This window comes from Coregonus lavaretus, assembly GCF_964263955.1.
Source record: "Coregonus lavaretus genome assembly, chromosome: 12".
Classification (NCBI taxonomy): domain Eukaryota; kingdom Metazoa; phylum Chordata; class Actinopteri; order Salmoniformes; family Salmonidae; genus Coregonus; species Coregonus lavaretus.
Window position 1 is genome coordinate 36,699,864 of NC_139999.1, and position 27,596 is coordinate 36,727,459.

Genomic DNA, 27,596 nt, shown 5'->3' on the forward strand with positions numbered 1-27,596 from the left:
AAAAATCAGCGCATGATGAAGTAGTGCACACAAAATCAGTTCGTGATGACGTAGTGCACACAAAATGTACTTTTTCAATTAAGTTTTCATGTACAGAATGAACATCTAAAATTCTGTTTCCATCGCATTTTCAATTCTACCACTAGTTTTGTCACAAAAACTATTGAGTTAAATAGAAAATGTGCCTACTCTGGTCTTGGCACCTGCGCTCTAATCAACAGCTCCCAGATACAGTGCGAGTAGGCTGTGCAGGTAGGCTAGTCTACATGATGAGATTATTATGGATAAGAGCGAGAATATTTTTATTAGTTAAACGGAAGTCAAGCATCGATCATCATGCCACCAGAATAAGACCCTCGATACTTATTGGAAAGGAGCATCAAGATCACTGTGCACTTTCACCACCCTGTGAAGTTCATAATTTATTTAATCTGTAGCCTAATAAACTGCATAGTTTTCCCAAGTCATAGTGGGAGGACCACACATCATATCATCATGTGACTCCAAGTTTAGTTCAATATGATGGTCCCAAGTAGCAAAAATACATTTTATAAAAGTTTTTTTTAGGTGTTGGATTGGTTGTCTAAACATTCTGAATGCATTCTAATAAATGTTCGGTTTTGGTTCAAGTGTAGGGGACAGATTACGTTTTGTAAACATTTGTCATAGGTGTTATCAACATTTGGTAAACGTTGGTATTAGTGTAATTTACAACGTTGGCTATTAGTTCCTTTTTAAACGTTAATGAACATCCAAAATAGGTGATTTTACAACATTGGTTTGGTTGGGTTTCAAACCTCAATCAACATTCGCCAATGTTTAACAAATGTGAAGATGGCTTCAACTAATAAAGGCAGGAAATGTCAACTATATATATATTATTTATTTATTTTAACCAACAAGGAAATACAAAATACAATATCCCCTGTAGCTCAGTTGGTAGAGCATGGTGCTTGCAACGCCAGTGTTGTGGGTTCGTTTCCCACGGGGGGCCAGTATGAAAATGTATGCACTCACTAACTGTAAGTCGCTCTGGATAAGAGCGTCTGCTAAATTACGTAAATGTAAATATACAACTGTTAGTTACTAACTCTTGATGAACTATAATTGGATTAGCAACTAATTACATTACTATTTCCCTTTCTTTCTTTTTTTTTACCACTTGACACATTTAATAAACTCCCTGGAGTTACAAAATGTCCTCTTTAGTCAAAAAGCATTAGGGTCGACTCAGTGCTTGTGCTCCTTCTGTCTCTTGGGCTCGTGCTTAAACTTCAGTCTCTCTCCATTATTTCAGGTGCTGTGGCCTGAAACAAAGTTACTGAGTGTTAAAACTCATAATTGGACAGGTAACATTTATTTGAGGGGCACAGTCAGCTCGTGCTCTCTCACACCATTTGGGCACACAGAGCTCTTTCTGTTTATCTGCGACTCTTCTTCTCTGGAGACAGGTGTGTCAATTTTGACAAGTAACGTTACAGAAGAAGAAAGTTACCAAGCTTTATGGGATAGTGGTGAAGTAAACAACGGTATTTAGCTAGACTAGGCTAAACATCCAGCTGTTGTGTTAGCGAGCTACGACAGAGTCGATCATACAAATGAATTATTCAGAGAAATTACAATGAAGAACAACATGTTCATGTAAGTAAAACACTTGTGCTACTGTTGCGTATTCCATAGCAATCTCTGACTCCGCAGGATCGATATGCCTTTCTTGGCCTGGCCTATTTAAGCTACAGTCCTTTAGTAGCTTTCTCCTTGAGGCAATCCATTTCCTGTTGTAGCAGCGTTTTCTCGCTCTATCCATTATATCCTGAAATAAATGTATTGGTTGTGTCATTGAGATGTAAACACAGTGGCAATGGGTGCTTAGTTGAGTAATTGGGTGGGTTAATTCATTTCAATAATTCAGATAAATCGCCTTACGTTAGCTGGCTGGAGGAGGAGGAAGACTCTTACGAAGAGTAAGTTACCAAGGGCTACAGCTGGTTCGTTGACTGGCTGGTTGGCAGGCTGTAACTGTAGACAGAAAACATAGATTGCCATGTTTCAGTGCAAGGTGACTTGATCTAAATTACATTGGAACATCTGTGTAAGTGTTAGCGAACACACCCGGGGCTTGAGAAATCCGAGGCAGCAGTAACTTACTTGGCAAAAGGAGAATGATGATCCGAAGAACACAAGGCAAGGGGGTAACGTAACGTTACGGCTGGTCAGCTGGCTGTACTAACTAGCGGAACGGTAAAGTTAGTGTTAATAAACCTAGTTTACTAGTGAGTCAGGTAAGCTAACGTTACCTTGTACTAAAACGTTAACTTACTTAACGCTAGCTTGCTAGCTAACACCAGGCATTCAGTTGTTTAATAATCTAACATCAACACTGATTACATGTTATTACATATAGAAATTACCAAGTGACCCGACGACGTTACTGCAGTGAATTCACTTAAGTGACAGTTAGAAAAGAGAGTCTTATCTGCGCGTGTCGGCATTCCACAAACAAGTTGATGGAACTGTGCATTTCTATGTCAATGGGAGTGCAAGCAAAAGTTCATTTTGAAAACTAGTGACAACGTTTATAAACGTCAAGAGTTCCCTTTCGTACGTGTCAAACAGTACCAAATCCCTATTGGCTACGTTGGAATAGGTTTCAAATACATTTATTTTTAAATTTCATTTTGAAACCTCCTGACAACGTTTAGAAACGTTGGCCAAGAGTTACTTCTTGTAAGTGACAAACAGTACCAAATCCCAACCTATTAGCTACGTTGGAAAGGGTTCAAATGCATTTATTTTGAAACATTCATTTTGAAACCTCCTGACGACGTTTAGAAACGTTGACTTCGAGTTCCCTTTCATACGTGTCAAACAGTACCAAAATGTCAACCTATTGGCAATGCTGGAATATGCCGGTTTCAAATACATGTATTTTTAAATGTTTATTTAGGAATGTTGAGAGAACGTTGTTACGTTTGTTTTTGCAACACCAATATACAACCTTTCCCAAACTAAGTCCAAAGTTGGTTTAGGTTCCAGGAACGTTTTGTGCTACGTGAGTTATTATATCAATATTAAGGCATAAAGGCGTTTCCACCGCCATTTCTCGCATAATTCATTTTACCGACACAAAAAGATCCCACCATGTCAAATTATATGTCTGCATTTATAAAATTGTACCAAAACTTCCTGTTTCCATCACAGCTGTCGTGATTTTTTTGCATATGGTATGACTTTACTCACATAAAAGCTTTGAATGGAAACGTGGTTAATGTAACCTGAGAGAGCAAGGGAAGGGAGGGGCATTGTTATGATGAGTTTCTGGTATTGAGAAGTTCAAGATGCAAGAATTTACTTAGACATTCTATGGAGATTTTACGAAGTATTTATTTGATCACGAGCCCGTGGGTTCATCTAACAAACGGACATAGCCTTGCCCCCTTGTCAGTTGAACTGCCCACACAAACAAATCTCACAGCTTTTATACTCTCTCGTTACACGTTTCTTCAACCACATCTGGCCATCGTCAATGAGCACTACCCCTTCTATGTCATGACCTCTTACCCCCAAGCAAGATATTCCCTCCGTACATAATTCTAATATAAACCCCACTATCTTCCTTGGACAGATTGGAATTTCTGCTTCAGACTTAGTCACCAATACTCACTCATCCATGCTAACTTTAACATAGTTATACACACTCATATGAAATGGCCTCATACCCTCATCATATCAGGCATTCAATCATTATTTACCAGTTTCAAATGGAATGATGACATAAGCATCAGCCAAATGTAGGACAGAGAGGTGACAGGCTTCAAAGAAGAGTATATTGTTAGCTACTTTCTTGAAAGCAATAACTTATAAATCTCTGGAGGGAAGATCAACACTTTCATATCAACTGAAGGCAGGCGATTATAAGCGCCTCAAATTTGAACCTTTCACAAAAACGCCAGACTGCCAGAGAAGCTTTTCTAGTAACGCTGATTCTGACTGAAAAATAGGGTCCAATGTTCCATCCATTCTGCGTTAGTTTCTGTGTTGAATGGGCGTGTCAGTCTTACTTTTCATTTTTTTAACCATTGGGCTGTCAGTGATTGGTCGTATATTGAAAAGGGTTGAGTCGCGGTCGTTCAAGGAAGAGACAGGCTGTGACGTCGGGGGTTGTGAATCTAGAGGGATTTTTTAAATAGTTGAAAAACAAACAAACTTCACTCGGTGTGGTGGAGGTTCGGGACGGCCGTGCTGTGAATGGGTCAGAGATGGTAGGAGATAGTGATGGAGAGGAAAGTGAAGCAAGTATGGAACATAGTGGTACAAATAAAGGAGGGAGTAAGAAAGAGAAAAAGAAAGCGGGAGAGAAAGGGAGTAGGGGTATGAAGGGGAGCGAGAGGTCTACGGAGGTAGAGGAGGCAGAAAAGGAAGTTTGAGGAGAGCAACCTAGCTTCCAACGCTAGCGGAAGTTCGGAGGTAGAAAGTGCAGAGGAAGAGCAAGATAAGACACGAGAGGAACATGGAGGTGAGGAGGAGCATAAAGTGATTATGAAGTTTAGGGAGGAAGGGGGAGTTGGGGCGATGAGTCCGATAAGGTTGACGGCTGTGATAAAATAGTTGATTGGGGAAGTTGTCAATGCTAAAGTGTTAAGAGATGGGAGCCTGTTGGTGAGCTGTAAGGACATGGCGCAGAGGGAAAAAGCTATCGGAGTGAAGCAAATAGGGAAGTGTAAGGTGGTGTCAAGCAGCTGGACTGATCAAGCAGGGAAGCAGTGGAGTAAAGGGGTGATAACAGGAGTGCCGGTGAGTGTTAGCACTACAGAGGTAAGGGAACATTTGAGAGGAGGCGTTCTAGTGATTGTACACAGATTGCAAGCAACAAGGGGTGGAGATAGGGTAGATAGCACGTCAATGCTGTTACATTTTAAGGACTGGGTACTGCCAAATAAGGTAACAATAGGATATATGAGTTATTATGTGAGGGCTTATGTACCGAAGCCTTTAAGATGTTATAAGTGCCAGAGGTTTGGGCATGTGGCAACAGTCTGTAAAGAGAAAAAGAGGTGTGCCAGGTGTGGAGGAGAGCATGAGTATGGGAAGTGTGGAGATGGTGTACAACCAAAGTGCTGCAACTGTGGGGGTGCTCATAGTGTGGCATATAGTGGGTGTGTGGCTATGAAGAAGGCAGTTGAGGTGCAACAAGTGAGAGCGGAGAGAAGGGTGTCATATGCTGAGGCAGTGAGGGTGGTCCAGGAGAGAAGGGTGTCATATGCTGAGGCAGCGAGGGAGGTCCAGGTCCAGGGAGATACAGGTTCAAGGGAGAGATGGGTAGGAGCATCTAGACCGGGGATTATGGGGCAGGTGGGCAGCGATATGGTGTACATAGAAAAGAGAAAGTTGGTGACGTTCATAGCAGGAGCTATCAATAGCACTGATAAAGTAGAGTCTAAAATGGAGAGGATTAAACTAATAGTGAAAGCTGCTGGGAGACATTTGAGTATGACAGGGTTGACATGGGAAGAGGTTTGAGATGACCTCAATCAGCCGATGGTGGAGTCATGTATTACTGGATCTTAGTTATGGTGGTAGTACTACAATGGAATGCTCGAAGCCTGTTGGCTAATGGGCAGGAATTCAAGCAGTTCATTGTTGATATGATAGTTAAGCCTGATGTGATTTGTGTGCAGGAAACATGGCTCAAACCGAATGTGGAGTTTATCATACAGGGATATGTTGTGGTTCGTAGGGACCGAGATATAGGGGGAGGGGGGGGATGTGCCACCTTCATAAAGCAAGGAATTCCCTACAAGATGATAGGCAAAGGTATTGAACAGGAGTACAGTGAGGGAAAAAAGTATTTGATCCCCTGCTGATTTTGTACGTTTGCCCACTGACAAAGAAATGATCAGTCTATAATTTTAATGGTAGGTTTATTTGAACAGTGAGAGACAGAATAACAACAAAAAAATCCAGAAAAACGCATGTCAAAATTGTTATAAATTTATTTGCATTTTAATGAGGGAAATAAGTATTTGAACCCCTCTCAATCAGAAAGATTTCTGGCTCCCAGGTGTCTTTTATACAGGTAACGAGCTGAGATTAGGAGCACACTCTTAAAGGGAGTGCTCCTAATCTCAGCATGTTACCTGTATAAAAGATACCTGTCCACAGAAGCAATCAATCAATCAGATTCCAAACTCTCCACCATGGCCAAGACCAAAGAGCTATCCAAGGATGTCAGGGACAAGATTGTAGACCTACACAAGGCTGGAATGGGCTACAAGACCATCGCCAAGCAGCTTGGTGAGAAGGTGACAACAGTTGGTGCGATTATTCGCAAATGGAAGAAACACAAAATAACTAAATCGTCCTCGGCCTGGGGCTTCATGCAAGATCTCACCTCGTGGAGTTGCAATGATCATGAGAAGGGTGAGGAATCAGCCCAGAACTACACGGGAGGATCTTGTCAATGATCTCAAGGCAGCTGGGACCATAGTCACCAAGAAAACAATTGGTAACACACTACGCTGTGAAGGACTGAAATCCTGCAGCGCCCGCAAGGTCCCCCTGCTCAAGAAAGCACATATACAGGCCCATCTGAAGTTTGCCAATGAACATCTGAATGATTCAGAGGAGAACTGGGTGAAAGTGTTGTGGTCAGATGAGACCAAAATGGAGCTCTTTGGCATCAACTCAACTCGGCGTGTTTGGAGGAGGAGGAATGCTGCCTATGACCCCAAGAACACCATCCCCACCGTCAAACATGGAGGTGGAAACATTATGCTTTGGGGGTGTTTTTCTGCTAAGGGGACAGGACAACTTCACCGCATCAAAGGGACGATGGACGGGGCCATGTACCGTTAAATCTTGGGTGAGAACCTCCTTCCCTCAGCCAGGGCATTGAAAATGGGTCGTGGATGGGTATTCCAGCATGACAATGACCCAAAACACACGGCCAAGGCAACAAAAGAGTGGCTCAAGAAGAAGCACATTAAGGTCCTGGAGTGGCCTAGCCAGTCTCCAGACCTTAATCCCATAGAAAATCTGTGGAGGGAGCTGAAGGTTAGAGTTGCCAAACGTTAGCCTCGAAACCTTAATGACTTGGAGAAGATCTGCAAAGAGGAGTGGGACAAAATCCCTCCTGAGATGTGTGCAAACCTGGTGGCCAACTACAAGAAACGTCTGGGATGGATGGATGGATGTAAATGGACAAGTGATGGAAAATTTGATAGAAAGGAAGGATCTGGTGTGTCTGAATGATGGCCGAGGGACCAGGATTGATGTAGCCACAGGGAAAGAGTCTGCCTTGGACCTCACTCTGGTATCTAGTGCGATGGCAGGAATCTGTGAGTGGGAGGTATGGGAGGAGTCGACAGTAGGGAGTGATCATTACCCCATTGTATGTACAGTAGGCTGGAGGGAGGAGGAGGTGTTAGTGGATGGAGTAGGCAGGTGGGTGTTTGGAAGGGCAAAGTGGGATCCGTTTCAGGAGCTGAGTGAGCAGGTGATGGCTCGGGTGGATATGAGAGGGGATGTAGATAGTATGAATAACTGGGTGAGAACAGCGTTAGTGGGGGCAGCTACTGAGGCTATACCTAAGAGTTCAGGGAGGAGGAGGAGGAAAGCAGTCCCATGGTGGATGGAGGAATGTGGGGCAATGGTGAGGATTAGGAACAGGGCATTTACAGTACTGAAAAGGACGATTAACTTCCAACATCTGATTCAGTATAAACAGGCCCAGGCCCTGGTGAGGAGAACTATCAGTCAGGCAAAGAGGTCATGTTGGCATAGGTTCTGTGACACCATTGGAAGGGAAACACCTGTGGGAGAAGTGTGGGGGATGATTAAGAGGATGAGTGGGATCAGAAGGGAGTGGGATTATCCAGTGTTGACGAGTGGGGAGGATGTGGCATTAACAGATGAGGAGAAAGCAGAGATGATGTCCAAATCATTTGTCCAAGTGCATAGCTCCGCAAATCTGTCAGAGTAGGGGCAGAGGGGGAGAGAGAACACGAGAGAGGAGCATCCTGGAGTGCTGGAAAGGAGGGAGGATGTAAATTATGCGTTGAGTGCACCATTTACCAGGGCAGAGGTGAAAAGGGCAATAGGTAAGGGTGGGTTAACTTCACCTGGGAAAGATGAGGTGTGCTATGCTATGTTGGCCCACCTTAGTGATGAGTCACTGGGTAAGGTATTGGTGTTGTACAACAGAGTGTGGGAGGAGGGGAAACTACCAGGCAGTTGGAAGGAGGCAGTAGTGGTACCAATCCGGAAGCCTGGGAAGGATCCAACGAAGCCAACAAGCTATCGGCCAATAGCTTTAACATCACATGTATGTAAGATTATGGAACGTATGATTACGGAGAGGCTAACTTACTTCCTTGAGAGCAGAGGGCTAGTAACACCATATCAGAGTGGGCTCAGGAAGGGTAGGGGAACTATGGATTCAGTGCTCTGCTTAGAAGCAGAGGTCAGGAAGGCTCAGGTGAACAAGGAAACTGTTGTAGCTGTCTTTTTTGATGTGGAGAAGGCGTATGATATGATTTGGAAGGAGGGGTTGTTAACCAAGCTTGATATTATGGGGGTAGGAGGAAGAATGTACAACTGGATAAGGACTTCCTGTTTGGAAGGTCTATCCAGGTGAGGGTAGGGAAGTCTTTATCAGGCAGCTACTTGGTGGATAATGGTACACCGCAGGGGAGCGTGATTAGTCCTCTGTTGGTCTCAATCATGATCAATGATGTTTACTCTCAGGTACAGCCGGATATAGGAAGGTCGTTATTTGCAGATGAAGTTAAGTTAAGCCAGATAGAATAGTTATTTGCTCTGACTCAAGTGCAGTGTTAATGAGCCTCCAGTCCTTTAACTCACGTAGCAGACAAGACCTGCTTTATGAGGTGCAACAAACCCATGGCAGGATTAAACAGATGGGTATACAGATAAGATTTACTTGGGTTCCAGCCCATGTGGGGGTGGAGGGGAACGAGGCTGTAGATGAACAGGCTTAACAAGCACTTAGTAGTGGGGATGTTGATGTTGAAGTGTCAATGAGCAAGGCAGAGGCAAAAAGACTGATATATACAGTGATGGTGCAGAGATGGCAGGAGCAGTGGAATATAAATAATAAGGGAAGGCATTTATTTCAGGTACAGAGGAAAGTTGGGGAGGGGGATGGCAGGAAGGGACAGAAGAGAGGAGGCTATTTTTACAAGATTAAGGGTGGGACACAGGCAGTTGAATAAGACATTAAACATGATAGGAAAGCATCCATAAGGAAAGTGTGATTATTGTCAGGAAATAGACTGTGGAGCATGTATTGCTACAGTGTTGGCAGTATCAGAGGGAAAGAGAGAGGATGAGATTTAGTATGAGGGAGAAGGGGATACAGGAAATTAGTTTAAAGAGTATATTGAGCAGAACGTCATTAGATATACTCCTGAGTGGCGCAGTGGTCTAAGGCACTGCATCGCAGTGCTAACTGTGCCACACAATTGGCCCAGCGTCGTCCAGGGTAGGGGAGGGAATGGCCGGCAGGGATGTAGCTCAGTTGATAGAGCATGGCGTTTGCAACGCCAGGGTTGTGGGTTCGATTCCCACGGGGGGCCAGTATAAAAAAAATATATATGTATTCACTAACTGTAAGTCGCTCTGGATAAGAGCGTCTGCTAAATGACTAAAATGTAAATATAGTTTCAAATATTTTTCTATCTTTTTTAAGAGAAACGGGGTTGTCAGGTAGGATTTAGTTTCTCCCTGTCTCTGGCCCACACTCCAGTACAGTAGGTGGCGGTAATGCACCATAATGTTGGATGCCAACCGCCGATAAACCCCACTGAAGAAGAAGTTCATCCGGGGCGTGGCATAGACAACGCGGGAACTGTTACTTTTAATTAAGTGTAAAGCGTTACTACCATAGAATAAATAGGATATCTATGGTTACAACCGGCTCAATTGATCCCTTTTATTTATTGTTGGATTGTCTTATTACAGTCTATGGATAATACTGATGTGCTCCCGCTACAAGTTGCAGTTTTTTCCCCCCACATAATTTTACTTAGTTCGCATGCTAACGTTACGTTTTCTTTGTTTAAAAAAATACAACGGTTTGTATCGTTAGCCAAACAGAACTCTTGACATGGAATTGTTTCAGAAAGTGGAAAAGATTGGAGAAGGGACGTACGGGGTGGTGTACAAGGCAAAGAACAAAGTCACGGGAGAGACTGTTGCCCTCAAGAAAATCAGACTAGACACGTAAGTGGTGTCTGACTGACACAACTAGCTGGCTAACTAAGTGTCGTTAGCCATCTAATTGTCGCCCTGTCAAGCAGCTGAATGACTCTCCTCACGGTAACGTTAGTCCGGATGTGACTATGTTTTCAATTTCCACAGTTGCTTGCTAGCTAACCTAGTTCACTATGTCGCTCCTCTAACTAATTATTTGACCTGAATTGATAACTAGTGAGTCTTGAAAGTAGGTAACGTAATTCTAGTTAATAACTAGCGAACTTTAAGCTAGCTAACGTTAGTTGCCTGGAAACCCGACGTTGAATTGCATTGAATTCTACGTCTGGCGTTTGAATCAGGAAAGTTTCTACTAGCCAGAACTTTGAATAAAATGATATTTTAACATAATTTACCGGTTGTCCGTGCGGTTCATCCTTTTGGCGGTAGGAATGTGAGACAAACGTCGAGTTTCCAGGCTAGCTAGCTATATAGCTTTGTATGACAAACAAGTCACTCATGACAGCTACTGCTCTAATATGGCATTGGTCACATGGACTATCTCATAAAACGATTCAGCTAGCTAGAAGCAGGAAGGAATCACGTATATATTTTGTTTTTATTAAATTTCAAATTACAATACAATAACAAAAAACAGGACATCACTACATTTGCATTTTCTCTTAAACAAAATAACAAAGTACAAAAAAAGTAAACATAAAAAAAAAATCATCACACATGAAGTGAGTTAAAAAAATTAATGTACCTAAAATAAATCAAATAAGGTCAGGGGTTACATTTGTATAAACCTATGATAGAGTTGTAAGAAGTGTTTTTTATTGTTAGACTCAATCTAGAGATTTGATTAAATATTGGATTTCAAGTAAAAATATATTGCATTTGGGGACAGATTTCAACTATTTGTTTTTGTGTATATAAAAGTTACCAGAGAGAATTAAGAAATTAACAACTAATTCAGTAGTTTTGTTTTCATTTGAATAATAACATATTACATCTCTCATTGTAAATACATGGGTCTTATTAATGAAATAAAAACGTAATTACTTATCTCGCTCCAAAATAACTTGAGTCACGCTCAAAAAGTGTATAATAGTTTCCCCTTATTTATCACAGAAAAGGTCCATGAATTTAAACGTTATTGCAATCACATCTATACTGAACAAAAATAAACGAAACATGCAACTATGAGGAAATTAGTCAATTGAAATAAATAAATTAGGCCCTAATCTAGCTATGGGCCTCAAAATGGGCCTCAGGATTTCATCACGGTATTTTTGTGCATTCAAATTGCCATGTTCGTTGTCTGTATCTTATGCCTGCCCATACGATAACCCCACCGCTACCATGGGGCACTCTGTTCACAACGTTGACATCAGCAAACCGCTTGCCCACACGACGCCATACACATGGGTCTGCGGTTGTGAGGCAGGTTGGATGTACTGCCAAACTCTAAAATGACGCTGGAGGCGGCTTATGGTACAGAAATGAACATTTAATCCTCTGACAACAGCTCTGGTGGACATTCCTGCAGTCAGCATGCCAATTGCAAGCGTCCTCAAAACTTGACACTTTTGTTCAGTGTAGATAGTGTAGATCCATGTAAAAGGGGAGGTATTAGCTGTGCACCATGTGTGCCGCACCCGGCTTTCCCACTGTTGTGTCAGCAGCCAATATACACATTACACAATCATGGATGGGTCTGCTTCTTCTTCTTCAGAGTTTAACGGCGGTTTGCATCCAATATGTTGCATTACCGCCCCCAACTGGACTATGTTATAAATCCATTATACTTGGTGATACAAAACGGGAAAAGGAAAAACAAAAATGACACCTTTCCAACTAACCCTACTCTCATTAAAAACCCACTACCCCATTCCATTACTTTGACCCTTAGTGAAACATATACACTACATTACCAAAAGTATGTGGACACCTGCTCGTCAAACATCTCAATCCAAAATCATGGGCGTTAATATGGAGTTGGCCCCCCTTTGCTGCTATAACGGCCTCCACTCTTCTGGGAAGGATTTCCACTAGATGTTGGAACATTGCTGCGGTGACTTGCTTCCATTCAGCCACAAGCAAATTAGTGAGGTTGGGCACTGATGTTGGGCGATTAGGCCTGGCTCGCAGTCGGCATTCCAATTAATCCCAAAGGTGTTCGATGGGGTTGAGGTCAGGGTTTTGTGCAGGCCAGTCAAGTTCTTCCACACCGATCTCGACAAACTATTTCTGTATGGACATGGCTTTGTGCACTGGGGCATTGTAATACTGAAACAGGAAAGGGCCTTCCCAAAACTGTTGCCACAAAGCAGGTAGCGTTCTCCTGGCATCCGCCAAACCCAGATTTGTCCGTCGGACTGCCAGATGGTGAAGCGTGATTCATCACTCCAGAGAACGCGTTTCCACTGCTCCAGAGTCCAACGGCGGCGAGCTTTACACCACTTCAGCCAACGCTTGGCATTGCGCATGGTGATATTAGGCTTGTGTGCGACTGCATGGAAACCCATTTCACGAAGCGCCCGACAAACAGTTATTGTGCTGACGTTGCTTCCAGAGGCAGTTTGGAACTCGGTAGTGAGTGTTGGAACCTAGGGGATATATATATATACACACACACAGGTAATGAGTGGAGAACAGGAGGGCTTCTTAAAGAAAAACTAACAGGTCTGTGAGAGCCGGAATTCTTACTGGTTGGTAGGTGATCAAATACTTATGTCATGCAATAAAAATGCAAATTAATTACTTAAAAATCATACAATGTGATTTTCTGTATTTTTGTTTTAGATTCCGTCTCTCACAGTTGAAGTGTACCTATGATAAAAATTACAGACCTCTACATGCTTTGTAAGTAGGAAAACCTGCAAAATCGGTAGTGTATCAAATACTTGTTCTCCCCACTGTGTGTGTATGTGTGTGTGTGTGTGTATCAGAGCATATGAGCGGAGTGGAGCGAGCGTGGAGCGTGAGCGGACGGATTTTGAACAGAGCGCAGAGCGGCATTTTTAAAAGGACGGAGCGTCGCCCTATGTCCCGCTCCAATTTCGCTCGCTCACACCACGAGTCTGAAGCATGCTCAAGCCTGACCCAGAATCCATCTGTTTAATTTAATTTGTGTCGTCCATGAATTTGTATTTTATAGAGCGAGAGGAGCAGCAGCAGCAACAAGAGAAAAGGGTTGAGGAATTCAAAAGTGTATTCACTGCACGCAAAGGCCCAACCATAACAAGGGAGAGAAAAAGAGAGCTGGATGTAGCATTTTTTGAAATTATTTTCATGGACTATGAACCGCTGAGTAAAGGAGAACGCGAAGGGATGCAACACTTCGCCAGCGCAGCTCAACCGGGCTACACCTCCCAAGAAGAATTTACATCTGAGATGCCCCATTCACATGCTTCAGCTGGCGATCAAAAACGCCTTTAACGAGCACGACAACATTAATAGGCTGTTAGTGAAAGTCGGGCACCTGGTGAAAAGTGTACGCAAGAGCACAGAGGAAACCGACCAATTAGGTGTCCGCCCCACAAATGCCTGCGCCATTCGATGGAGCAGCCAGCTGCGGATGATTCAGTCGTTCATCCGGTTGTTCCAAAAATACCCGTTATGGCAAAACAAACTCAAGTCTAATGTTGCTAACATCACCCTGAATCAAGTACGGCAGCTGACGCACCTTGTCAGTGTGCTGACACCACTAGCAGATCTCACAGACAAAATGCAGAAGGAGCTGGGGAACCTGGGGATGATCCTCCCTGCTGTCACAAAAATCAAATCCCTGCTCACCGATTACACTCACGCTGCACTTCCAATGGGCATCGCTGCTTTTGCAGAAACATTGGCAAACAACGTGTCAATTCGCTATGGAATATACTATACTGATTAACATCTCATTTTAGCGTCAGTGTTAGATCCCCGTTTCAAGACAGAATGGATAATCCGAGATGAGTCTGTATGCAACAAATTCGGGGAGATAAAGTAAGGCTGTGGTTTAAGCTAAAAGTGAAATACATGCAGATTTTGTTCCTTTTTTGGAGTGAGCGGGGGGCGATTTGAGTGGAGCGCGATGCAAACTGCGTTGAGCGCTGAGCGATAATGAGCGGACTGGCCTGATGTGGCTTTGAGCGGGGGAGCGGAGGGGTGAACAGCTCCGTGAGCGAGGAGCTGAGATTCTCACCGCTCCACTCCGCTCATATGCTCTGGTGTGTGTATGTATATATATATATATATATATATATATATATATATATACATACATACATACATACATACATACATACATACATACATACATACATACAGCTCTGGAAAAAAATAAGACTACTGCAAAATTCAGTTTCTCTGTATTTACTATTTATAGGTATGTGTTTGGGTAAAAAAAAAAATTGTTTTGTTTTATTGTATTAACTGACAACATTTCTCCCAAATTCCAAATAAAAATATTGTCATTTAGAGCATTTATTTGCAGAAAATGACAACTAGTCAAAATAACCAAAAAGATGCAGTGTTGTCAGACATCGAATAATGCAAAGAAAATAAGTTAATGTTCATTTTTAAACAACACAATACTAATGTTTTAACTTGGGAAGAGTTCAGAAATCAATATTTGGTGGAATAACCCTGATTTTCAATCACAGTTTTCATGCGTCCTGGCATGCTCTCCACCAGTCTTTCACATTGATGTTGGCTGACTTTATGCCACTCCTGGCGCAAAAATTCAAGCAGCTCGGCTTTGTTTGATGGCTTGTGACCATCCATCTTCCTTTTGATCACATTCCAGAAGTTTTCAATGGGGTTCAGGTCTGGAGATTGGGCTGGCCATGACAGGGTCTTGATCTGGTGGTCCTCCATCCACACCTTGATTGACCTGGCTGTGTGGCATGGCGCATTGTCCTGCTGGAAAAACCAATCCTCAGAGTTGGGGAACAATGTCAGAGCAAAAGGAAGCAAGTTTTCTTCCAGGACAACCTTGTACGTTGCTTGATTCATGCGTCCTTCACAAAGACAAATCTGCCCGATTTCAGCCTTGCTGAAGCACCCCCAGATCATCACCGATCCTCCACCAAATTTCACAGTGGGTGCGAGACACTGTGGCTTGTAGGCCTCTCCAGGTCTCCGTCTAACCATTAGAAGACCAGGTGTTGGGCAAAGCTGAAAATTGGACTCATCAGAGAAGATGACCTTACTCCAGTCCTCTACGGTCCAATCCTTATGGTCTTTTGCAAACCTCAGCCTGGCTCTTCTTTGCTTCTCATTGATGAAGTGCTTTTTTCTAGCTTTGCACGACTTCAGCCCTGCCCCTAGGAGCCTGTTTCGAACCATCCTCGCCGTGCACTTCACCCCAGCTGCCATTTGCCATTCTTTTTGTAGGTCACTTGATGTCATCCTACAGTTGTTGAGTGACATTCGAATGAGTTGGTGGTCATCCCGGTCAGTAGAGTCGTTTTCGCCCTCTGCCGGTCTGTAGCTTTGTTGTCCATACGTAAAAATGTATGCACACATGACTGTAAGTCGCTTTGGATAAAAGCGTCTGCTAAATGGCTTATTATTATTATTATTATTATTATTATATTATTATTGTCCCCAATGTCTGCTGCTTGACCTTGTTCTTATGAACCGCCGTCTTTGACATTTTATGGATGGAAGCAACCTGACGCTCACTGTATCCCTCTGCCAGTAAAGCCAGAATTGATCCCTTCTTTTCAACTCCTTTGGCATGGTCAATATTTATTTTTTGATTAATATTACTTTTGAGGTACTATTAGCACTGTTTTTGCCATCCAGCTGGTCCTATTGCAAGAGGATAGTGATGACCACAGCAGTGGTTTTTATAATTTTCCTTGTTAAATAAGATTTGGTTCAGGTGATCACCTAATCAGTACCTAATTCAGTAGAATGATGTGTGCCTGTGTTGGAATTCAACAGACACTGGAATGGAATGGCTGTCATTCTCTTAATTTTTTCCAGAGCTGTATATACACACACATGTATGTATGTATGTGTGTGTGTGTGTGTGTGTGTGTGTGTGTATATATATATATATATATATATATGTATATATATATATGTATGTATGTATGTGTATATATATATATATATGTATATATATATATATATATGTATGTATGTATGTATATATATATATATACAGTGGGGAAAAAAAGTATTTAGTCAGCCACCAATTGTGCAAGTTCTCCCACTTAAAAAGATGAGAGAGGCCTTTAATTTTCATCATAGGTACACGTCAACTATGACAGACAAAATGAGAAAAAAAATTCCAGAAAATCACATTGTAGGATTTTTTATGATTTTATTTGCAAATTATGTTGGAAAATAAGTATTTGGTCAATAACAAAAGTTTCTCAATACTTTGTTATATACCCTTTGTTGGCAATGACACAGGTCAAAAGTTTTCTGTAAGTCTTCACAAGGTTTTCACACACTATTTTGGCCCATTCCTCCATGCAGATCTCCTCTAGAGCAGTGATGTTTTGGGGCTGTCGCTGGGCAACACGGACTTTCAACTCCCTCAAAGATTTTCTATGGGGTTGAGATCTGGAGACTGGCTAGGCCACTCCAGGACCTTGAAATGCTTCTTACGAAGCCACTCCTTCGTTGCCCGGGCAGTGTGTTTGGGATCATTGTCATGCTGAAAGACCCAGCCACGTTTCATGTTCAATGCCCTTGCTGATGGAAGGAGGTTTTCACTCAAAATCTCACGATACATGGCCCCATTCATTCTTTCCTTTACACGGATCAGTCGTCCTGGTCTCTTTGCAGAAAAACAGCCCCAAAGCATGATGTTTACACCCCCATGCTTCACAGTAGGTATGGTGTTCTTTGGATGCAACTCAGCATTCTTTGTCCTCCAAACACGACGAGTTGAGTTTTTACCAGAAAGTTCTATTTTGGTTTCATCTGACCATATGACATTCTCCCAATCCTCTTCTGGATCATCCAAATGCACTCTAGCAAACTTCAGACGGGCCTGGACATGTACTGGCTTAAGCAGGGGGACACGTCTGGAACTGCAGGATTTGAGTCCCTGGCGGCGTAGTGTGTTACTGATGGTAGGCTTTGTTACTTTGGTCCCAGCTCTCTGCAGGTCATTCACTAGGTCCCCCTGTGTTGTTCTGGGATTTTTGCTCACCGTTCTTGTGATCATTTTGACCCCACGGGGTGAGATCTTGCGTGGAGCCCCAGATCGAGGGAGATTATCAGTGAACTTGTATGTCTTCCATTTCCTAATAATTGCTCCCACAGTTGATTTCTTCAAACCAAGCTGCTCACCTATTGCAGATTCAGTCTTCCCAGCCTGGTGCAGGTCTACAATTTTGTTTCTGGTGTCCTTTGACAGCTCTTTGGTCTTGGCCATAGTGGAGTTTGGAGTGTGACTGTTTGAGGTTGTGGACAGGTGTCTTTTATACTGATAACAAGTTCAAACAGGTGCTATTAATACAGGTAACGAGTGGAGGACAGAGGAGCCTCTTAAAGAAGAAGTTACAGGTCTGTGAGAGCCAGAAATCTTGCTTGTTTGTAGGTGACCAAATACTTATTTTCCACCATAATCTGCAAATAAATTCATTAAAAATCCTACAGTGTGATTTTCTGGATTTTTTCTTCTTAATTTGTCTGTCATAGTTGACGTGTACCTATGATGAAAATTACAGGCCTCTCTCATCTTTTTAAGTGGGAGAACTTGCACAATTGGTGGCTGACTAAATACTTTTTTTCCCCACTGTATATATGTATATGTATGTATGTATGTATATATATATATATATATATATACGTGTATATATATACGTATATATATATACGTATGTGTGTGCACACACACACACACACACAGAGTACCAGTCAAAAGTTTGGACACCTACTCATTCAAGGGTTTTTCTTTATTTTTACTATTTTCTAATAATGAAGACATCAAAACTATGAAATAACACATGGAATCATGTAGTAACCAAAAAAGTGTTAAACAAATCAAAATATATTTAATATTTGAGATTCTTCAAAGTAGTCACCCTTTGCCTTGATGACAGCTTTGCACATTCTTGGCATTCTCTCAACCAGCTTCACCTGGAATGCTTATTCAACGGTCTTGAATGAGTTCCCACATATGCTGAGCACTTGTTGGCTGCTTTTTCTTCACTCTGTGATCCAACTCATCCCAAATATTTCAATTGGGTTGAGGTCGGGTGATTGTGGAGGCCAGGTCATCTGATGCAGCACTCCATCACTCTCCTTCTTGGTAAAATAGCCCTTACGCAGCCTGGAGGTTTGTTGGGTCATTGTCCTGTTGAAAAACAAATGATAGTCACACTAAGCGCAAACCAGATAATAATAATAAATAATATGCCATTTAGCTTTTTATCCAAAGCGACTTACAGTCATGCGTGCATAAATTTTTTGTGTATGGGTGGTCCCGAACCCACTACCTTGGCGTTGAAAGCGCCGTGCTCTACCAGCTGAGCTACAGAGGACCACATGGCGTATCGCTGCAGAATGCTGTGGTAGCCATGCTGGTTAAGTGTGCCTTGAATTCTAAACAAATCACTGACAGTGTCACCAGCAAAGCACCATCACACCACCACCTCCATGCTTTACGGGGGGAACCACACATGCAGAGATCCTCTGTTCACCTTCTCTGCGTCTCACAAAGACACGGCGGTTGGAACCAAAAATCTCAAATTTGGACTCCTCAGACCAAGGACAGATTTCCACCAGTCTGTCTATTGCTCGTGTTTCTTGGCCCAAGCAAGTCTGTTCTTCTTATTGGTGTCCTTTTAGTAGTGGTTTCTTTGCAGCAATTTGACCATGAAGGCCTGATTCACGCAGTCTCCTCTGAACACTTGATGTTGAGATGTGTTTGTTACTTGAACTCTGAAGCATTTATTTGGGCTGCAACTTCTGAGGCTGGTAACTAATGAACTTATCCTCTGCAGTAGAGGTAACTCTGGGTCTTCCTTTCCTGTGGCGGTCCTCATGAGAGCCAGTTTCATCATAGCGCTTGATGGTTGTTGCGACTGCACTTGAAACTTTAAAAGTTCTTGAAATGTTCCGTATTGACTGACCTTCATGTCTTAAAGTAATGATGGACTGTCGTTTCTCTTTGCTTATTTGAGCTGTTCTTGCCATAATATTGACTTGGTCTTTTACCAAATAGGGCTATGTTCTGTATACCACCCCTACCTTGTCACAACACAGCTGATTGACTCAAACGCATTAAGTTAAATTAACTTTTAAGAAGGCACACGTGTTAATTGAAATGCATTCCAGGTGACTACCTCATGAAGCTGGTTGAGAGAATGCCAAGAGTGTGCAAAGCTGTCTTCAAAGCAAAGGGTGGCTATTTGAAGAATCTCAAATATAAAATATATTTGGATTTGTTTAACACTTTTTTGGTTACTACATGATTCCATATGTGTTATTTCATAGTTTTGATGTCATCACTATTATTCTACAATGTAGAAAATAGTAAAAAATAAAGAAAAACCCTTGAATGAGTAGGTGTTCTAAAACTTTTGACTGGTAGTGTAGAGTATAGTTCAGTACAGTACATTTCTGCAGCATTGAAGGTCACCAAGAACTCAGAGGCCTCCATTATTCTTAAATGGAAGAAGTTTGAAACCACCAACACTCTTCCTAGAGCTGGCCAACCGGCCAAATTGAACAAATCGGGGGAGAAGGGCCTTGGTCAGGGAGGTGACAAAGAACCCGATGGTCACTCTGACAGAGCTCTAGAGTTCCTGTGTGGAGATGGGAGAACCTTCCAGAAGGACAACCATCTTTGCAGCACTCCACCAATCAGGCCTTTATGGTAGAGTGGCCAGACAGAAGCCACTCCTCAGTAAAAGGCACGTGACAGCCCACTTGGAGTTTGCCAAAAGGCACCTAAAGACTCTCAGACCATGAGACACAAGATTCTCTGGTCTGATGAAACCAAGATTGAACTCTTTGGCCTGAATGCCAAGCGTCACGTCTGGAGGAAACCTGGCACCATCCCTACTTTGAAGCATAGTGGTGGCATCATCATGTTGTGGGGATGTTTTTCAGCGGCAGGGACTGGGAGACTAGTCAGGATCGAGGAAAAGATGAATGGAGCAATGTACAGAGAGATCCTTGATGAAAACCGTCTCCAGAGTGCTCAGGACCTCAGACTGGGGCAAGGTTCACCTTCCAACAGGACAATGACCGTGAGCACACAGCCAAGACAACGCAGGAGTGGCTTCGGGACAAGTCTCTGCATGTCTTTGAGTGGCCCAGCCAGAGCCCGGACTTGAACCCGATCTAACATCTCTGGAGAGACCTGAAAATAGCTGTGCAGCAACGCTCCCCATCCAACCTGACAGAGCTTGAGAGGATCTGCAGAGAAGAATGGGAGAAACTCCGCAAATACAGGTGTGCCAATCTTGTATCGTCATACCCAAGAAGACTCGAGGCTGTAATTCTTGCCAAAGGTGCTTCAACAAAATACTGAATAAAGGGTCTGAATACTTAAGTAAATGTGATATTTCCGTTTTTATTTTTCATAAATTAGCAAAAATAACTGATATATCCTAACAAGACTAACTCAAAAGGACACAGTGACTCCACCGGCTCTGCGTCGCACCCAACGGCGAGCATCATAAACACCACAAAGCTTCAACTGCAATTACTCTACCTACACACTTAACGCTACCCCAGAAATCACTCCTTTCAATGGTGCCCTGTTCCTAAGAGCAAAGCAAGAAACAGATCTTGACCCTAGTTGCGTGACACAGAGCGCCCGCTCCCTCTAGTCAGAAGAAACACAAACAAATATTCACTACAGGTTACCTTCACTGATTCAACTGCACCCAACTCCTTTCCCCCACCCACCCTGAAACCACAAATGGATCTGCCAAAAGGCAAGGATCCACTATCTCCAGAAATGTCACTCCTACTGGACCAGATTATTCTTTATCATGTCCATTGATGCCAGGCTCGGGTTTCAAGCTCTTCACCACATCTTCCACTTCACTTAACTTGCCCTCATTCAGTTCCATTTCACCCAAAGAACTCGGTCTGGCGCATGGCTCACTCTGTCTGCACTTGACGCCACTCCATCTCCATTTTTATCACCATCTTCCTCAAATTCAAATCCAACCTCTGCTTTCCTCATTCTCTTCAACCTCTTCTTCGTATTTCCCCACCCCTCCATTCCTCCTAAGAAATCCACGTTTCTGTGTCCCTGTCCCAATATTCCTCTTCTTCCGACTTTGCTTGCGGCCTGGTGGCATCCCGACGTCTCATAATCGTCCTGCTCACCTCGTAAGTGTGTCTTCTCCGGGCGCCAACATTTTGAGAGCATGAGCAGTGGCCACACACAGAAAAATGACACCCAAACTCAACTCTGTTCTACTCCCGTCACGGCGGAAAACCTTCAGCTCTCTCTTGATACACAGCTCCTGCGCTTTTCGTGGATGGGCCCCATGCGAATTCATATTGCTGTCAATAACCACGTTTCCATCCAACCATTTAATGCGGATGAATTACCTGACGCATGAAAAAAGTCACGACCGTGCTGATGAAAACATGAAATGCCGGTACAATTTTATGCCAACAGACAATTTGTTCGTTCGACATGGTATCTTTTTGTTTCTGTAAAATTAATTATGTGAAAAATGGTGGTGGAAACGCAAATATTGATATAATAAACTAGCTAGTAATCTTGTTTCCATTCAGTTTATATGCGAGTAAAGTCATACCATATAGAAAAAAAATCACGACAGCTGTGATGGAAACAGGAAGTTCGTACCATTTATTTAAATGCCGACAGATTGTACGTTTGAAATGGTGGGTTCTTTTTATGTCTAAAATATATTATGCGAGAAATGACGTTGGAAATGCCTTTATGCGCAAATATTGATATGATGGTTATATTGAAGTAAACTTGGGAGTCACGAATGACATGTTGTGTGGTCCTCCCACTACGACTTGTCGGGAAAGCATGCAGTTTGAGGCTACAGATTAAATAAATGATGATGAACTTCACATGGTGGTGAAAGTGCAAGGTGATGAGCTTGATGCACCTTTCCAATAAATATTAAGGGTCTTATTCTGGTGACATGATAATCGATGCCATTTGACAAATAAAAATAATCACGCTCTTTTGTCCATGATGATGATAATAATCTCATAATGTAGGCTATATGTGCGCTCTAGCCAACAGCGTGCAGATAGCACTGTTTGCTAAAGCGCAAGTGCCAATACCAGACTATATAACGCTACATTTCTGTGAGAAAACCATCAGTAGAGTTAAATGCGATGGAAACCCATTTAACTTGTATTTTTTATTCGGTAACAGCAATAAGTATTTTTATGTGCACTACGTCATCATGCACATCCTTTTATCTGCAAGAAGTCAATTTGATGGAAACAACACTGGTGGGAAAATGTTTTCATGTGGATTGTAGAATATTCGCATAAACCTGTCGCCAATTGGATGGAAACCTAGCTAGTGTCTGTGTGAGTAAAGGGATGATATTGTGTGACTAATGTCGTAGCTATATGCCTTCTTTTAGGGAAACAGAGGGAGTACCAAGCACTGCCATCCGAGAGATATCGCTCCTCAAAGAGCTCAGCCACCCAAATATTGTCAAGTATGTACAATTAAGCTACTTATGTTAAACACCAACTGTCTCTGTTAAATTGTGCTTACATTGACATCTCTATGTACTTTCACCCTGACAGGCTCTGTGATGTCATCCACACGGAGAACAAACTGTACCTGGTTTTTGAGTTCCTTCATCAGGACCTTAAGAAGTTCATGGACTCCTCCTCGGTCTCTGGTATCCCTCTGCCACTTGTCAAGGTACGCACATCCAACTTGTTCAGTTGAAGAAAAATAAAAAAGGCTTATAAAAGGAGTGATATGCCCCCATTGTGATTTAGGAAACGCACAAAACAATGTCTCCATCCCATTTGGGTCTTTGTCAGGTTGGCATATCATCTAACAACTGCTTTGCAATGTTATCAAGGTGAAAGAGCCAAGTGAAAAGTATACAGTTGAAGTCGGAAATTTACATACACCTTAGCCAAATACATTTAAACTCAGTTTTTCACAATTCCTGACATTTAATCCTAGTAAACATTCCCTGTCTTAGGTCAGTTAGGATCACCACTCTATTTTAAGAATGTGAAATGTCAGAATAATAGTAGAGAGAATGATTTATTTCAGCTTTGATTTCTTTCATCACATTCCCAGTGGGTCAGAAGTATACATACACTCAATTAGTATTTGGTAGCATTGCCTTTCAATTGTTTAACTTGGGTCAAACGTTTCGGGTAGCCTTCCAAAAGCTTCCCACAATAAATTGGGTGAATTATGGCCAATTCCTCCTGACAGAGCTGGTGTAACTGAGTCATGTTTGTAGGCCTCCTTGCTCGCACACGCTTTTTCAGTTCTGCCCACAACTTTTCTATAGGATTGAGGTCAGGGCTTTGTGATGGCCACTCCAATACCTTGACTTTGTCCTTAAGCCATTTTGCCACAACTTTGGAAGTATGGGTCATTGTCCATTTGGAAGACCCATTTGCAACCAAGCTTTAACTTCCTGACTGATGTCTTGAGATGTTGCTTCAATATATCCACATACTTTTCCTTCCTCATGATGCCATCTATTTTGTGAAGTGCACCAGTCCCCCCTGCAGCAAAGCACCCCCACAGCATGATGCTGCCACCCCTGTGCTTCACAGTTGGGATGGTGTTCTTCGGCTTGCAAGGGACCCCCTTTTTCCTCCAAACATAACGATGGTCATTATGGCCAAACAGTTCTATTTTTGTTTCATCAGACCAGAGGACATTTCTCCAAAAAGTATTGGAGATGTGCAGTTGCAAACTGTACTCTGGCTTTTTTATGGCGGTTTTGGAGCAGTGGCTTCTTCCTTGCTGAGCGGCTTTTCAGGTTATGTCGATATAGGACTCATTTTACTGTGGATATAGATACTTTTGTACCTCTTTCCTCCAGCATCTTCACAAGGTCCTTTGCTGTTGTTCTGGGATTGATTTGCACTTTTCGCACCAAGGTACGTTCATCTCTAGGAGACAGAACGCATCTCCTTCCTGAGCGGTATGACGGCTGTGTGGTCCCATGGTGTTTATACTTGCGTACTGTTGTACAGATGAACGTGGTACCTTCAGGCGTTTGGAAATTGCTCCCAAGGATGAATCAGACTTGTGGAGGTCTACAAATTTTTTTCTGAGGTCTTGGCTGATTTCTTTTGATTTTCCCATGATGTCAAGCAAAGAGGCACTGAGTTTGAAGGTAGGCATTGAAATACATCCACAGGTACACCTCCAATTGACTCAAAAGATGTCAATTAGCCTATCAGAAGCTTCTAAAGCCATGACATCATTTTCTGGAATTTTCCAAGCTGTTTAAAGGCACAGTCAACTTAGTGTATGTAACTTCTGACCCACTGGAATTGTGATACAGTGAAATAATCTGTCTGTAAACAATTGTTGGAAAAATTACTTGTGTCATGCACAAAGTAGATGTCCTAACCGACTTGCCAAAACTATAGTTTGTTAACAAGAAATTTGTGGAGTGGTTGAAAAACGAGTTTTAATGACTCCAACCTGTGTATGTAAACTTCCGACTTCATCTGTATGAATGGGAATTGTTTGAATATTTCCAAACTAAAACATTGTTTCTGTATGTGTAATGTTGTTGTGGTTTTGTTTATTACCAGGTCGTAGCATTACTTTTTTTGTAGATTTTGTATGCCAGTGCTTCATATATTTTGTCACATTAAATAACAATATGGAAACCTACGAGGTTGTCTGACTGTGTGCCTCTCTCTTAAGCTAATTAGGTGTGTATGTTTTGTGTGTGTGCAGAGTTACCTGTTCCAGCTGCTGCAGGGCCTGGCCTTCTGTCACTCCCACAGGGTTCTCCATCGGGACCTGAAGCCCCAGAACCTGCTCATTAACGCCCAGGGGGAGATCAAGCTGGCTGACTTCGGCCTGGCTAGGGCCTTTGGGGTGCCTGTCCGCACCTACACTCATGAGGTGAAGCATACACCCACCATACAGAATACATATACCACACTGTATTTTGCTGTGTTTTTTAGTTGGCCAATGGCTAGCAACATGAGTCTTTAGTGTTTCACTTGTGTTATGCTGCTGTAAGTATCTCAAATTATTTCTGAACCCATGATGGGGAAGCTAACGTTTTAGCATGTCTCAGGTGGTAACTCTATGGTACCGAGCTCCAGAAATTCTCTTGGGTTGCAAATACTACTCCACACCGGTTGACATCTGGAGTTTGGGCTGCATCTTTGCTGAAATGGTAAATGTATTCTCTGGCTATACTATTTTGTAGCTTTAACATTTATAAAGCAAGGTCTCACTTTATGTCCAAACCTTCCAATTGTTCCTTCAGATCACCAGGAGGGCCTTGTTTCCAGGCGACTCAGAGATCGATCAGCTGTTCCGGATCTTCCGTACCCTGGGCACACCGGACGAGGCGGCCTGGCCAGGGGTCACTTCCATGCCAGACTACAAGCCATCCTTCCCCAAGTGGGCCCGGCAGGAGCTGTCCAAAGTGGTGCCCCCTCTGGATGATAACGGAAGAGAGCTGCTCAGGGTGAGAACTCTAACAACATTGACCACTTTAATTATGTTTTGGTATTAGGCTGGTACCAATAAGGTTAATAATGGGCAGAATCTACTGCACATCCAAAGCTGATTTGTAAAGATACTGGAGGCAAAAGGCAAAACAGGAAAAAGTATCCGCGCACTTCCAGTCAGATGTACATTTATTCTAATTATAGCTGAGCTTTCGGTCAGTCGACCTTCATCAGAGCATATCTCCACAAACAACAGTGGGACAGATAAGGCCACACAGCGAGCCAGAGGTAATTGCAGATACCTGTGGTAATCGAAAGTACCCAAAAGGGCCACTAGATGTCATCACATAGAAAGTCATGATAGAACAGAATATGTTATAGATGTATTTCTACTAGAACAAAACACATGTACACAGGGAATGTGGTGTTAGTATAAGGAACCCATACTCTCAAAGAGAGCAATAAAGCTGAAAAACTGTGAAAGAAAAGGAAAACATACAACACTATATACATATGTAGAACCAGGGGAAATCTAGAAAACAACTAGATAAAGGTTAAGGTAACCTGTCGGGGAAGTATCGGGCCACTAGGGCCGTCATGAATACAGGACACCCTAATACCAGGGAGGGGGTGTGTGTGTGTGGCTCAGAGGATGACAATAGGAATTACAACATGACCCTCATTAAGTCCTTACGGCTGTAAGGTGCCTAAAGTATGAAACCAGAAGAGTTCTCTCTGGCAGAGTTTACGGTAGTTTTCTCCTCTTTATTAATAGGGTTAATAAAATAGAATTAATTGAAATTAGTGCTCAGAGCTACACTTTGCTTTCACATAGGCCTATGACACATGTAATCGATATGTCCCTTTTATGACGTATTTGTTCTTTCTTATTTTTCCAGCAAATGCTGAGCTATGACCCAAACAAGAGGATATCTGCCAAAAATGCCCTCGTCCATCGGTTTTTCCGTGATGTCACCATGCCAATGCCACACCTACGACTGTGAGACATGCAGACTGACAGGAACAATACATAGCCCAGGGTCTTTCCATGAGAGATCCCTGAGCAGAAGGACTGCCCCAGCTCTTATCCACACCTGAATACTACAGTCCAGGAGATGGGAGAGATCACAGTGAAATATGGGTGCCTTTCCAAAAATCATTCTAGCAGCCAAAACCAGCATTTTAATAAATTAGATGTCCTGTGAGTTTTTTTCTCTACAGCTATGAGTGCCTGTTATGTCATGGAGAATGAACTCTACAATTATTACAGCATTTTATGTGTGTTGAAAGGGTTAACTTGGTTTGTGGGAGGGGGGGATGTACATTTACATTTTAGTCATTTAGCAGATGCAAGCTCTTTATTCGTTCATTGCATAATTTATGATAGTTTATTAAATTCATTTGAGGTTTATATTGTGTGAAAATATTTGAATATTACTCATTTGGCCTGTGTTATAACCTCACTGGCAGTAAATCCTATTTAGCATATTTTTAATCTAGGCTTGACATAGGAAATCTGAATAATGCTGCATTCGTAACCAAGTGGGAGGTGGGAATTTACCAGTTGTAAAGTCGTAAATACCAGTTGGATGCATTCACGTGCTTTGAACTTGTTGAGCAACGCTGATTTGGCTAATGGCCAACAAGCTGCCTAAACCATAAACTAAAAGTACATCTATCATGCTTGTAAACAAATTAGTTTAAAAAACATAGTTGCTTTTTATAATGTTTTGTTGCATTTAACTGCCGAAAATGCAGTTAGAGGTAATTTC

The 27,596-nt window shown here is 42.4% G+C and overlaps 1 protein-coding gene across 2 annotated transcripts; it reads left to right on the forward strand.

The window, feature by feature from the left end:
• Positions 1–1,507: 1,507 nt before the first annotated feature.
• Positions 1,508–27,234, forward strand: LOC311137874 (cyclin-dependent kinase 2-like). 2 transcript variants are annotated; one of them, XM_084172480.1, is made up of 7 exons: positions 1,508–1,641; positions 22,776–22,853; positions 22,945–23,065; positions 25,094–25,264; positions 25,443–25,544; positions 25,638–25,841; positions 26,724–27,234. In XM_084172480.1, the coding sequence occupies exons 1-7, from the start codon at positions 1,622–1,624 to the stop codon at positions 26,826–26,828; spliced, it is 801 nt and encodes a 266-aa protein (XP_084028606.1). In that variant the 5' UTR covers positions 1,508–1,621; the 3' UTR covers positions 26,829–27,234. The 2 variants fall into 2 exon arrangements, with proteins under 2 accessions (XP_084028606.1, XP_084028605.1); XM_084172479.1 differs by lacking the exon at positions 1,508–1,641 and adding an exon at positions 9,843–10,242.
• The last annotated feature ends 362 nt before the right edge of the window (positions 27,235–27,596 follow it).